We start from the raw sequence: 14883 nt of genomic DNA, 5'->3' as shown, positions 1-14883 counted from the left end.
TGGCCTGAAATTCATGGTTGGGACCAGGCTAGATTGATCTCATAGAGATCATTCAGCTTTTGCCTTCTGAGTGCTGAGATTAAAGGGATAGTTTTCCACACCTGGCTGAGGGTATTTATTCAGTGTGACTATATCGGGTGACAAAGACACCTGGCGATGCCTCCAAGTCTGTCATCCAAACTCAATGTTTTTAAAGTAATATTTTAAAATAAGTTTTTAAATTTAAAATAAAATTTTAAGTGTTTTAAAATATATAGGATGCATAAGAAACTGAGAGACAGGGATGCTTCAGGTGGGGAAAGAAGGCACTGGGAGGCAACTCTCTCACTGTATCATACACATGCTTTAAAATATGTGTATGTGTTATGTATTATCCATGAATATATTATCTACATGTGTATATGCATTATGTATTATCCATGTATATGCATAGATTCATGTATTATATGTGTATTGTATTATCCGTGAATATATTTTCTATATTATCTATTGTATATAGTATCTATTATATAAATAATTTTCAAAGATGTACAGGAAATTTTTTTCACTGCATGAAGTTTTTAAGGATTAAAATAGTAAGATTATTGATGCTCTGCATCCATAATTCCAGTACTCAGGAGGCAGAAGCAGGTAAATCTTTGAATTGGATACCAATTGGTCTACTAGCAAGTTCAAGGGCAGCCAGACCTACAAAGTGAGATACTGTCCATTTAAAAAATGTTATTATGTTTAAAACTTTATTTTGTATACACATGTGTACATATATTTGTGGGCACACTCGTGTGGCGGCCAGAGGGTCACTTGCAGAAATCAATTCTCTCCTTCTACCACATGAGTTGCAGGAATTGAACCGGGGTCCCCAGGCTTGGTGGCAACTGCCTTTACCCACTAGTCACCCACCAAAATATTGGCCCATTTAAATTTTTATTTAAAAATATCCTTAATCTCTAACGTTTCCTCTAATTGAGGTTTTAAGGTATTTCAAGCTGTACAAACCACATGCTTTCTCTATGCAGCCTTGACTGTCCTGGAATTTGCTCTGTAGACCAGGCTGGTCTCAAACTCAGAGTGCTGAGATTAAAGGTGTAGGCCACCACTGCCTGGCTAGAATTTTAAGTTCAAAGGCGATATTCTGCAGATGTTTATCTGCTCATCAGCTTGTTAGGAGTTGAGAACTGTGTGGAGATCTTTTGCTTTAAAGGTAAGAAGCTGAATCCCAGAAAGAAAGGCTGACACGTCCAAGATCATACAGTACACCGCCCACCACCCCTCTCCCTCTCTCATCCTGCTTTCTTCCAGGCCCTAGACACATCCCCGACACTCCCCAGACTGCTCTTTCTGGCTATTAAGGCCAGGACAATGATTTTGGACATAAGGCTGATTCTGCCAGTGACCCACCCCAATCCATCTTCCAACCCTAACATTGCTGTTACCCGAGGAAGTGGCCCTGACCTGAAAATGCTTACTTTCCCAGATTCCTTAGGCAGGCACAGCCCTGGGTCCTACCCCTGTGGCAAGGGAGAGCTCGGCTTTTTAGTCCCAGGGAAGAGTGGAACACCCTGAAGCAGCCACTGGCTTCTCAATGTGTAAGGTATTGGGCTCAGCCATGCTTAGGTGATACAATTATATGAGCTCAGATAATAGTTCTGGGGACTTCTGGTCTTCTCAGAGGCAGAAGAGAGAAACTTCAAGCCCTGTTGGGGCTCTCTTGCCCTGTTAAACCCTACACATCCTTCTAGCTATTTTTGGTAGACTATGTAGTACCTGCTATGAGCACTAGGTGGCAGACGACACCACTGTGAATTTTGTAGACGGTTCCTGGACAGCATGTGGTGGACTAATTGGAAATCCCCATTGGTGAGATTAACTGTGCACAGGCAGCTGTCAGCAGGCCTGGGGAGGGTGTATCAGCTAAAAGGTCTATGAAGACACTTGTAGGAGAGGTTTGGCTTCTCGGTTGGTTCCAGCTAGGCAATTCCTCTGATATGGGGTTGGGATAAGGAGTGAGTATAAGAAGGGGGTCCCACCAACTCTTCCAGCTTCTCACAGGAACCCCCTGATCCCTCCTACTACAAATGCCTGCTGCAAAGACCATGGGACCCAGCTACCAGAGCTGTGCTAAATCACAGCATACTGCAGGCTGGAGGGGTCAGGAGAACAGATAGGAGATACAGTGTTTCCACAGGCAGGGGGTGAGCCAGCACAGACACCTGCACAGTGCCCCAAAAGGACCCCTTCCCCTGGTATCCAGGACTTCCATGGCTGTGGTCTCAGGGTGGGTGTCACTCTTTCATCTGGCTAGAGATCCTTGCCAACTTCCTCAATCTCTGAGTGCTTTCATGGGGCATGGAAATCAGAGAGGAAGCCTCGAGGAGATGGGGGTCGTTAAGGTGGGTGCAGAGCGAGGGGCTTGCTCATTCTCATGAGGCTTCCATCTCTGCACGGCAGCCCCACGGCTGGCATGGGTGGTTCAATGATGCCGGCTTGGTAGGTGGATAGATGGATATGTGGGGGATGGGTAGATAGATGACAAGTATGTATGTGTGGATCGATGAATGGGTAGGTAAGTTTATGGATGATGGACAGGTGAATAGATAAACGGATGGGTGGATGGATGGAGGATGGAGAGATGGATGGATAGGTAATGAACTGGTGGATAGTTAGCTAGACGGACTAATGAAGGCATAAATGAGTAGATGGATGGATGGATGGATGGATGGATGGATGGATGGATGGACAGATGAATGGTGGCGGGTGGAAGGGTGGACGGATATACAGATGGACTGAAAACAGTTACTTTTGAATTCCTGGACTTCCCAGGAAATAAGTTTCTCCGATGACAGGCAACACTTAACTAAAGAGGAAAAAAACGCAAGCCCCGGGTGTCACAGCCACAGCCCGAAGCTACACATGACAGCAAAGCTCTCAGCTTTCCCTGGTCCCCCAGCTGTGAAGACCTCAATGAAGCACTTAGGCCAGGCGTTCTGCCTCCAGAGGTGGGCAGATGCAAACACATGCAAAGGCGGTCAGCCACTCTCAAGAACCACAAAGCCCAGAGGGGACACTTGTGCCTGGGAGGCTAGTTCCATTCTTCAAGGGTAGAAGCCCAGAGGATGTGTCATGGTCCCTCAGAGCCTGTAGCAGAACCGCTGTATCTCAAGGGATTCTTAGGGAGGGGTGGCTGAGGTCCTAGCCTGAGGAAGTGGTGGGTAGGAGGACAGGGAAGGGAAACTGAGGGATGGGACAGCAAATCATACCCCTCCTTCATTCAGCCAGGGAGTAGAAAACCCTTAACCTCTCAGCAACTTCCTCCTACAGACAGAAGTCCTGGCTAGGGTTGGATAAACAAGTGTCCCAGGGGCCACTCCATCTAAGACCTGATTTCTACTAGTCACATGACACCTTCTGCCACTTTAGTCTCTCGTTAATACCACCAACTTTGCTGTGCCCTCCAGGAAGAATGCCAACCCCCCCCCCTTTCATTTGTTTTTGAATCGGGGTCTCACTATGTAGGCCTGGTTGGCCTAGAACTTAACTGTGTAGACCACGTTGGCCTTGAACCCACAGAGATCCACTTACTACTGCTGTCTGAATACTGGAATTAAAGATGTGTACCACTATGACCAGCTTTTTCCTCTTTTTTATCTGCTGGCTCCCACTCACCCTCCAATGTTCAGTCCAGGTACCACCTCCTCTAGAAGCCCTCCATGACTGCACTGTCTGATCATCTGCTCCCAGTCTCTGAACTTCCTACCATCCCAGTTTTGTCAAGCTATGGTGACAATTTCTGTCTTCTTGATCAACAAGCTATTTAGGCAGGGCCTGCGTGCACGTCCCTCAGCCTTAACCTGAATCCGGCCCTATCGAAGAAGCCCCTGTTGGGCCGCCCGGCTTGGGAGCGGGTGATGGGCCTGAGACGGCGGTGGGTGTGGGGTGACCCTGACTCACCCTCCCCCAGCTGCAGGGCGGGGTCCATGAGCTCCATCATGTACTCCACGTTGAGGAGCATCTCAGTGAGGTTGCTGCGGGCCAGGACGTACATGAGGACAGGCAGGAAGTCGTCGGCCCCGTAGGGCTTCCCTGCAAGGAGAGGGTGAAAGCTGTGAGTGCCAAGTGCCTGTGAACCAATCAGGGAAGGGGGGGGGCACCCTGGAAGAGCCAGGTTTCCATATTCTCATGGCTCAACAGCGAGGACCCTAACAGTTCCTAGGGTCAGCCCCGTGAGGTTTGTGGCTCAGTACAGGGCGTCAAGAAGGAACTGAGAAAGCTCTGGGCTGGGGCAACAAAACTCTGGTTTCTTGCTCGTTCCTCATTCTTCTCCTACGGCTATCCCCGGCTGCTTGCTGGTCATTAAGTTCTTATTGCACACCATAGGCCCCGCTAATGTGGTGTGGGCTTCTTCAGGGAAAATTCTTCCCCATTTGCAAAGACTGAGATCCAACCCTGTTCCCAAGAGCTACCTCTGCCTGAGATCCACCATGATGCCTGAGATCCATCATTAGCCCTAAGACCCACCTCTACCTGAGAGCCACTCCTGTCTAAGATCTAAATCCACCTCTCCCCCGGGATCCACTGCTGAGATCTACTCCCGCCCAAGGTGGTGTCTGAGATCCATCCCTGAGAACATCACCATACTTGAGATTCATTCCTGCACCAAGATCTATTACTGCCTGAGATCAATCACTACCCCCGAGATGCACCGCTGTGCCTGAGATCCACCACTACCAGTGGTCCAGACTGAGCCCCATTGGTGGAAAGATGCTTCACGACAGACTTTCCAAGGGAAAGGCAGAAACAGAAACTGGCCTGCAGGGCTAGCCTATTTCCATAAGGTGACCATTTCCACAGTGACCAAGTTCAAACTGCAGACCTGAACACGAAGATGGGAGGAGATGCGTAAGTAGGTCCCCCCAGCTTGTGCCAGCTGCCCCCAGGGCACCAACAGGTCCAGCCTCACGAAGGGTAGGGCAATGCTCAGAGCTGGGAGCCTGTGCTTGGCTGTGTTGGTCACTGTTGGGACTAGATGTGTGTGTGTGTGTGTGTGTGTGTGTGTGTGTGTGTGGTGTAGGCAAGGAGCATGTACATGGGCACTGAGGCCTGATGTCTGCTTAAGGACCAGCACAAGCTGTGAGCATAGGTGGAACACATCAGCCAACTCCTAGCTGACTCTTCCAGCTGTACAACAAGTGGCAGGAATTATGCCCTGGGGTGATGGGTGTAACTGTGAAATAATTCCCCTGTGATCTGAACACCTGGCTTGCATGGATCAGAGCTCACGCCCTGCCAATGTCAGCCTGTGGTTCCTGGTTTTAGCTTCTGTCTTTCCCAGTTCCATCTGTTCACCATCTGCAGGCACACGATGAGCTAATCACACTGCCAAGAGGTGGCAGAGACCTTCTGCACATTTTATGGGCTGGAGGACTTTAGAGAGAGTGAACTCTTTCTCTTCTCTCTCCCACCTCACCCCCCCTCCCTGTCCTGAATTCACTCTGTATACCAGGCTGGTTTTGAACTTGCAGAGATCTGCCTGCCTCTGTCTCCTGAGAGCTGGGATTAAAGGCCTGGGCCACCACCTCCGAGCTGAGAGTAAACACCTGCTCAGGAAAATAAGCCAAAGAGTGCTCACCTGGGTACCCTGCAGACTAGGATAGGTAATTAGGAAGACCCTAGCTCAGTCGCTCTAGCTCTGCAAGATTAGACCTCTCCCGAGGCTGCGACAAGCCTCCGTGAACACTGGAGGGCAGTAATCAACTCAGTCTGTTACTCAGGAGTGTGGTGTGCGTTAAATGAGAAGCTGACGTTAAGTACAGTCATTGGGGGCATTATCTCTTAGAAAGGTGGCATACAGCACCAGGTAGGCATATTATTGTTTTCCTAGGCCATACATACACTCTCATTCCCAGCTATTCAACCGAGTCGTTGTTACCAAAGTGGCTACAGACACTGTGCCAATATACTGATACAGCCGAAACAGAAGCACACACAGAGAACCAGGGGCCAGCCAGAACGGGGGTAACTGTGGCCTCCAGAGCGCTGGAGTGGGAAGGATTCAGCAGTGTGTCACCGTCTCTCTCTCAGCTCACTCCTGGTTTTGCTGAGTGGGCTTTTCCTGAAAGCAGGTAGCTGATGCAACAGCCCTGGGGCAGCTCAGGGCTCATGACTAAATTGTTTGGACCTTTGCCCTTAGACATCACTGTGGCTTCAAATACCTTCATTTCTCCTGGAAGTCATCCCTGAAGACCCCCACCAATAGGTCTGATGCCCTTAAACATGGGCTTCTGGGTCCTGTTGTGAAATACTGGGAAAATTAACATCACGTGGGAACAAAGGGTCGCTTTCCTGGAGCATCGGGTCCAGATAACAGACACCTGGACACCTCGGGACTTCACCCCACTTCCTTTGCTCCAGTAGCCCATGCTGGCTTCAGCCGGTGGGGTTGGTGTTTCTGTTAACTTGTTCAAAGCTGGAGGCAGAGGCACAGCAGAGCAGGGCATTCCTTGAGTCTCCTGCCTGCCCAGCTCTCTGGCATCAGTGTCAGCCTCCGCATGCCAGGGCTTTATCTGGCTCGGGGTTAAGGACTGTGCTGGTTAGCTTTAAATGTCAACTTGCCACAACCAGTGGTTCTCACCCTTCCTAACACCGCGACCCTTTAATACAGTTCTCCATGTTGTGGTGATCCCCCTCCCCCACCATGGAATGATTTTTTTTCATTGCTACTTCATAATGAATTTTGCTACTGTTATGAGTAATATAAATATCTGTGTTTTCTGATGGGTTTAGGAGACCCCTGTGAAAGGGACATTCCACTCTAAAGGGGGTTGAGACCCACAGACTCTCTGGAGAGAGAGTATGGCTGAGGAATTATCTGGATCTGGACGGCCCCTGGGTATGTCTGTGGGGAAACTGTCTGAAGGGTCAACTAATGTAGGAAGACCCACCTTCAAGGTGGGTGGCACCATTTCATGGGCTGGGCCCTAGAACTGTCTCTGGGAGAGAGATCTAGCCGAGCACGGGATCCTCGCCTTGGTTCTCTCTGCTCTTGGCCCTGGATGTGAGGCTTTCAGTTGCTGTCTGCCTTGGTATCACTGCCCTGCAACAGTGGACGCTGGAGCTGGAAGATGAAGTAAACCCTTCCTCCCCTGGTTCAGATCAGCAAACACCTGGATACCCAGAGCTTCACCCCACTTTCTATGCCTTCCTGGTCCATGGTGGCATCAGATGGTGGGGTTTGGACTGCCACTCCAGATGTCAATGCCCGGGACATTTGAAAGCCATATCAGCATGGTGAGACTCAACAACAAACATGGTGACTTCAGTCCGTAGAATTCAGTGTCCCCTCCACACGCAGGCGATGTCATAAGCCCCTAGGTCCGCATTAAGAATCCTCTTCCCAGCCAGTTCTCCAGCTACTGTCCCTGCCTGAGCCATCAGTGGATTCTTGGGTCATGTGGCTTTTGTCAGGAGTTAGATGATGAGGGAAGTTGGTTTTCATTATCAAGCTATTGGCTTTACATCCCACCTTCTGGGCCTATGAATCCAGTCCTTGGTCAAAGCCAACTGCAGTTTCTAAAGAGTCAAACCCAACTTCACTACTAAAGACATGGAGGACAGTCCTTGCACCTTCCAAGCCCTTTCTGTGCCTTCTACATCCATCCATCCTCCATCCATCCATCCATCCATCCATCCATCCATCCATCCATCCCTCTATCAGTCAGTCTGTCTGTCTGTCCGTCTGTCTATCTATCTATCTTGTATTTTTGTTTTTATTCCATGTTCACATATATGTCTGTGTGAGGGTAGTTGTGAGCTGCCATGTGGGTGCTGGGAATTGAACCCAGGTCGTCTGGAAGAGAAGCCAGTGCTCTTAACCACTGAGCCATCTCTCCAGCCCCCGTCTTTTGCATGTATATTGGTTAGAATCTTCAATTGGGAACCCTCTTGCCATCCTGTCCTCTCTGAGGGTGCTTTGGTCATTCTTCCCACCCTAGGAATGGATTCCCTTGCTATCTCTGATGAGTCAGAGGTACCAAAGGTTTTTTTTTTTTGTCAGACATACAGAATATAAATCTAAAAGCCTAACAGCTCTTGCCATTTTTCGCAAAGTCTGCAGAAACCCCATAGCTCCCAGGTATGACAGATGCCAAGTTTATTCAAAGTCATTGTCTCTTTAATTTCCCAGCCTGCCTGACCCAGGACCCTCAAAGTTGTGCTCTGTTGCCATCCCCAGAGCTGGCGCTTGCGCAGGATGACCAGCTGGCGCAGTGATTACAGGATAAGTCTGGCACGATGTGGCTCCAGGGATGCATTCTGGCCAGGTCTAGACTGGTGTGCCAGCGGCTATCTTTCAGGAAAGGATGGCATGACCAGTTACGTCTGGCTCCTGTCACTCGGAGTGTAGCCCTCCTCTTGCTGGCTCAACTGTTCCCACCCACAGTCAAGCTGTCGTATTTCTATTTAAATGGGACCTTCAGGCTGGGCATGAGCTTCTCTTCCCTGTGTGGTGACGGCAGGAGAGGCAGGTGGTGGGCTTCTTCCTCAGAGAGGAGGGCCCGAGGCCCCAGGGTGGGTAGAGGGCTAGGTGGTCGAAGGCCCTAAGTGGCCCACAGTCTAGGTATCCTGAAGCCTAGGAGCTCAGAGGTCTAGTCTGAGGTCTAGGGGTCAGAAGTCTGGGGAGCCTGAGGTCCAGGAGCAGTGCTTGGGCAGGTGTGGTGGGGTTCTTCTGAACACAGGGTAGAGATGAGCTCAACACAGGCTATAGCTGTGGCCGAAGGCTCCCAGGCCTTCAGCACAGGGATGTTGACGTGTGGATAACACTTTAGTCATAAGGCTACAGCCTGACACCTGACAGCATGAGCTTCTGGGAACAGGGAAGGGAGTGCAGTGGGGCAGGGAATGGAGGGATGGGGGAGGAGCCAAGTCTTGAAACTGACCAGTGTCAAGTCTGAAGAGAATCTGAGTCACTTGAGATGTAGCTAAGAAAATATCACCCCCATGTAACTGTGATCATATTAGCTGTCAACTCCATAGAATCTACAATCACCTGGGAGGTGGACCTCTGGGTCAGTCAGTCATAGGACCTGCTCACATTAGATGAGGTGAATCATCTTTACTTGGGTGAGACCTGGGCCTTGTAGGCTGCAGAACGTAAGCTGAGCACTAGCCAGCATTTATTGCTCTCTTTTTTGACTGTGGAATGCAATGTGACCAGCTGCTTCAAGCTCCCGCTGCCATGACTTCCCAGCCAAGATGGACTGGACTTTGAATTTAAAATAAATTTTAAAATTTATTTATTCTCTATACAGTGGTCTGTTTGCATATATACCTGCAAGCCAGAAGAGGGCATCAGATTTCATTAAAGATGACTGTGAGTCACCATGTGGTTGCTGGGAATTGAACTCGGGTCCTCTGGAAGAGAGCAGCCAGTGCTCTTTACCTCTGAGCCATCTTCCAGCCTGAACTCTAAGTTTAAAAGACCCCATTTTCTCTTCTGCTGCTTTAGTCGGAGAATTTGCTCGAAGCAGCGAGAAAGTAACTGAGTCAGCAACTGTGAGGAAAGTGTGACAAACACTGTGGCTTAGGTAAAAAACGATGGAGAAAGGAAACCTGCATTCTCAGATGCCAGCCTCGGGGCTGCAGAGATGGCTCAGCATGTAAGCGTGCACGCTGCTCTTGCTGGGGACCGGAGTTGGCTTCTCAGCACCCATATCAGGCAGCTCACAAGCGGCTGTAACTCCAGCTCCAGGAGGCCCATCGTCTCTCTGATAGAGCATCTATACTCATATACACATATTCAGCACACAGATACACACACATACACATGATTAAGATAATAAAACTAAATAATAGAAAATCAGTGTAGACAAAGAAAAGAAAGGCCCTTGAAATGTAACACATTAGAGAAAACTGACTGTAGCTGTTGTTAGATGTTAATTCCTAAGCCTTTTTGAGCTCCCAAGGACCTTTAGAGGTAGGTGACAACCTGCGACCCAGTTAGAGATGCTGTGTCTGCAGAAGCTTACACAGGGACACACCCACAGCTGTCATGAGAGCTCTGCAGCCTGTCTGGCACTCCCAGAGTCTGTAACATAGACTCAGGATAGCACCGACTGGGCAAGGGTCCAGAGAGATAACCTATGTGATTTGAGAGAAACTGTGTGTGTTTAGGAGGAGAAAGCACTTGACAATTTCTGGGATAAAAACGCACAAGGGTACCTGGGCATCCTTGTTTCAGTGAGCCATTTCCGTTGAAAGATCTTAAGTTTGAAATCAGTTTCAAATGACAGGTTAAAAATGTCCTGGGGTGTCACCCAGCACTCACGGCAAAAGCTGAGCATGGTGTGTGTATGTGTGTGTGTATGCGTGCATGCGTGTGTGTACACGCATGTGTGTGTGTGAGCATGTGTATGCACACATGCATGTGTGCGTGTGTGTGTGTGTGTGTGTGTGTGTGTAACAAGTAGATGGATCCCTGAAGTACACTGGTGGGCCAGCCAAAATGAATTGATGAGCTTCAGATTCGGTGAGATACTGTCTCAAAAAAATTAAAAAGCAGGTAATAATTGAAAAAAGATACCTCTACTAGTGCACATGTATGGGGACAGACAGACACACTCCCAGAAATTTTATTTCAGACAAAACCCATGCAGAATACCATGTGTGAAACTGTTGGAGGTGGGGCCAGCCTGAGCTCAGGTGTCTGTGTCCCACCTTGGTAAGTCCCCAGATGCTTCACAGAAGGTTGGGATCTACAATGTGGTTCTGAGGTAGGAGGATAGAATAGGGAAGGAGGGTTCAGAGGCATCAAAACTGACATATCAAGAAGCCAATGACAGAGGAAGGATGGAAACCCCTCTTTCACTTGGGATGATAAAGGAGAAAAGCCCAGCGATCTTCAAGTGCCGGAGAAGGCGCTGCTATGTAAGCCACCTGTAAAGGACAGGGATGCTCAGAGCCTGGGGCCTGGAGCCTCAGAGCCTGGGGCCTGGAGCCTCGGACCCTTCCTAGCTCTCTGGCCTATTCCCATCTGATGGAGGAAGGTCATTGATTAAAAAATAAAGAAACTGCTTGGCTGGCCCTCATAGGTTAAAACATAGGTGGGAGGAGTAAACAGAACAGAATGCTGGGAGGAAGAGGAAGTGAGCTCAGAGGCCATGCTCCCCTCTCCCAGGCAGACGCATGCGATGAAGCAAGCCGCCAGGTCAGACATGCTGAATCTTTCCCGGTAAGACCAGTGCTACACAGTTTATTAGAGATGGGTTGATCGGGATATCAGAATTAGCCAGTAAGGGCTAGAGCTAATGGGCCAAGCAGTGTTTAAAGGAATACAGTGTCCGTGTAATTATTTCGGGGCATAAGCTAGCAGGTGGCCGGGGTGTTGGGGACGCAGCCCCGCCGCTCCTATTACAACACCCATCCTTGGATTCTTGACAGTACCCTTTTCTTAATCAACTGTCTCTGTTTCTATTACTACCCACGTATCCTGGTTCAATTCTTTGCTTCAGCATATACGAACCAGGAAGTCTCAGTGGGTGTCTCCTGGTCTCTGATCCATGCCTATAATACCCAACCTTCTCATTCCCAGGAACATGGTGGACAGACAGTGGCCTCTGCATTCCACCATCAGAACAAGCATACTTGGGACCACACAGCCTAAGAATGGGGAAACTGAGGTAGAGTGGTAGGTAACTCCACAGCCCCTGGTTAACCCCACAGCTCTGGGTACAGCACCCACATGGTGCCCACACAGAGGTCCCATAGGTTTACCATACAAAATTAGGGCATGGACGTGGGAATTCAAACACAGAACCATGTGGGTGGGTGAGCTGCTTCTTCCCAAGTGAAGATGCTGAGGGTCTGAGTGGGGCAGCCCAAGATGGAGTTACAGCAACTGGGCTCCCATTTCAGGGCTTAGCCTCCGTGGTCGGGATGCCCACTGGTTTCTAGTCCCAGTCTAGACCTTGGCCTGAGCCTCATGGCTCAGAACCTCTGGCCTGGGCTGCCTGTCATCTCATGTCCCACTGGCTCGGTCCTGCGTTCTTTCTACTGTATCTGGCTGCCCCCCTTCTACAGTAACATCTTCTTCATCCTGCTTTCCTCAAAGCTGGCTAGTCTCCTCCCTGCTCTCAGGGCAAGCTTTGAGTCACTGAATTCATAGTTAAGCAATGCTGCTGTCTGAATGTCTGTCCCTGTGTCTGGCTTTGTAAAAGAATTTCAGGAAGCCATGGTCTTCAGGGAACTGGGGCTCAGAGAATGAAATGACAGAGTCCTCAGTTTTGACTTCACCCCAGTCCTGGAAAGCCTGGGGGAAATTACCCCTCAGTTAGAAATAGCCACAGGCCAGACAGGCAGTTAGTGAGTGTGAGCATCCGGTGGTGCACTAGCCACAGTCCACCCGAGCCCCAGAGCTTCACCTGTCTACGCAGGAGGAAACTGAGGCTGGTGCCTGCATTACCTGGACCGTCATGCAACTAGAGGCATCAGGGCCCAGATGCCCAGAGAGACATTTGGGTTCCTTGCACGCCCTTGCCTTCTCTTTCTGACTTGACCCAGCACACTGCTTCCCCCACACTCAAGCAGGATGCCCCAGGCCTTGCTCCTGTTGTCGCAGAAGAGAAAGTATGTGACTTCCCTAGCTTGTCTCATCAGCCACGAGGGGGCCCTGACCTTCAGCTTCCCACTGCCACCATCAGGCGTACTGGGTACCTTCCCTGGGTCCTGGGCCTCTGGCGCTGACTGTGCAGCCTCAGAGTAAGGCTCGGAATCCAGGAGGCTGCACACTGTTGCTGCCCTTTTCAGGCAGGATTCAACTGTAGCCCCAGCCTAGGCCTGTTTCTTGGTCTGCAGAACTGCACAAGACCCCCAGCCTCCAAAGGACAAACTCATCCCTTTGCTTCTCACCACATGTCTCCATGGCAACACAGCCATCACAAAGCTTCATCTCCGTGTGGCATTTGCCCTCCAGGACCTCAATTTGCTCTCTCTAAGTTTCAGGACACATAATGGTTCTACACAAAAGAGGGCTTCCAGCCTGGAGCTGCAGCCTCTGCCAGGCTCATGAGGGAAACTGGCTAGGGTGAGGGGACCTCGTTCCATGCCCCAGTGCCACACCAACAACCGCTTTGCCAGGTGGCTCATTCCTAAGGAACATGCAGAGGAAGAGGGGGTCTCTCAACTAGCCCCAGGTATGGTACCTGCTGGTACTAGGCACCAGGGTCAAATGTCACAGCTTGTTTCTAACATCAGCAAGTGATTTAAGTGTGGCTCCGACCCCCTAGAATCCAGCTTCTCTTCCCACGAGGAAGCTGGGCTGGCTCAAAGAAATAAGTGACTCATTCTAGGTCCTACAAGTGGGAAGGGCAATCGGAACCCAAGTCTAGGAGGCGTGATACTCTTCCTACTGCCATCTGCCAGGGCCCATGTACAACTAACTACACAGGAGGCCATCAGCAAGAGGGCATCCAGCTAAAGGTCTGGGTGTGGGATGAACTCCAGCCAGCATTTTATTACCCATGGAGCATGGGTTCCGTTTCCCGTGTACCTAGAGGAGTGCTGTGGTAAACTGTCTACAAAAGGGCCTGGTCACTTCTCTCCTTCCCCTCCTCCCTGGACCCCCTGCAATGCGATATTGACAGGTCAGAGTGCCAAGCCATCATGATGCCAGGTCTTACTATGCTGGGCTCCAGCTGGCCACAGGTATACGCCTAGGACAACATATTGGAGGATGAAGATATTATGGTCTGAGGTTCACCCAGAGAGCCTACATCCAGGTACCACCTGGGTGTAGATGAGCCTGGTCATCTTCCATTGGCAGCTCCTGGTGACTTCAGTGAGTCTAGACCAGCTTCTCTTTGGTACAGGGAGTTACTAGTATAGCTGGACCCATCCCCTCTAAGTGCACACAAGCTAAAGGGCCAAGAAGGCGACCTTTTGGAAGTGCACATTGCAGATGCGATTGGCTGAGATGAAATCACACTGGAGTAGGGCTGCCCTGAGCCACTGTGTCCTGTGTCCTCCTAAGAGGGGAATGTGGACACGGAACACACGGGGGAGTACTGAGTGAAGATTGTTGGGTTTTCAGACTGGAGTGAGGCTGGATCAGATCCTACCCAGTGCCTAGAGCGAGCACAGCCCCACCCCTTTGATCATGAACTTCTACCCTCCAGCACCGAGGCACCACGTTTCAGTACACAGGGCGCCTTCTCTTGATGTGCATGGGCACAGGTATGACCAACTTTTTCCCTGCCTTGTGGGCAGCAGGAAGCACCGGTTCCTCCTTGCCCACGTCACCAGGGAATGCTTCCTATTCCCGTCCTGCCCTAGTTCTGAGGGAGGGACCCAGCCTGCCTACCTGGGTTGCCGAGGGCCATGGAGTCGTAGATGAGCTTGCAGGTCTTCAGCAAGATGGAGATCTTCTTCCCTGGGGAGTAGGCCTTGTGCATGCTGCTCAGCTTCTGTAGGATCTTCTCCATGACAGCCACCTCAGGCACGCTGGTGGTCACGCCCAGGTCGGTGGTGGTGGTGGCCAGGATCACCAGTTGGTTCTCCTTGAGCTGCTGCAGTGAGCCGTCCCGGCTGTGGATCTCCAGCAGGCTGGAGTTGATGGCGTCCTTCAGGGGCTTCAGGACACACTTGTACAAGGCTGACTCCACAATGGCCTCTGAGGGGAGGGGGTGAGAGTGCGAAGGTGAGGAAAGCAGCTGCAGAGGCCCTGCCACCTGGCTCTGCTGCCTGGCAACACAGCCCTTCCATCCCTGGTTCTTACCTAGCTCTGATACGCAAGACAGAGAGACACACTGCAGAGGCACTGGCACCGGAACCTCCCAGGCTTAATATTCTGGTCTCTCCACTGCAGCGTTTCCCGCAGAGCCAGGAACAGAGCCAGCC

General features: G+C 50.5%; 1 protein-coding gene across 1 annotated transcript in view; it reads right to left on the bottom strand.

Moving 5' to 3' along the window:
- Window positions 1–14883, bottom strand: part of Rin3 (Ras and Rab interactor 3) — a 107383-nt gene that overhangs the window by 3797 nt on the left and 88703 nt on the right. Inside the window, exons 7-8 of the mRNA XM_013346824.2 lie at window positions 14348–14656; window positions 3949–4080 (exon numbers count right to left, since the gene is read on the bottom strand). Of these exons, the coding sequence (XP_013202278.2) occupies window positions 3949–4080; window positions 14348–14656 (441 nt within the window). The remainder of the gene's footprint in view (window positions 1–3948; window positions 4081–14347; window positions 14657–14883) is intronic.

This window comes from Microtus ochrogaster, chromosome 1 (genome assembly GCF_000317375.1).
Source record: "Microtus ochrogaster isolate Prairie Vole_2 chromosome 1, MicOch1.0, whole genome shotgun sequence".
Classification (NCBI taxonomy): Eukaryota; Metazoa; Chordata; class Mammalia; order Rodentia; family Cricetidae; genus Microtus; species Microtus ochrogaster.
This window is presented reverse-complemented; position numbering and strand designations above follow the sequence as displayed.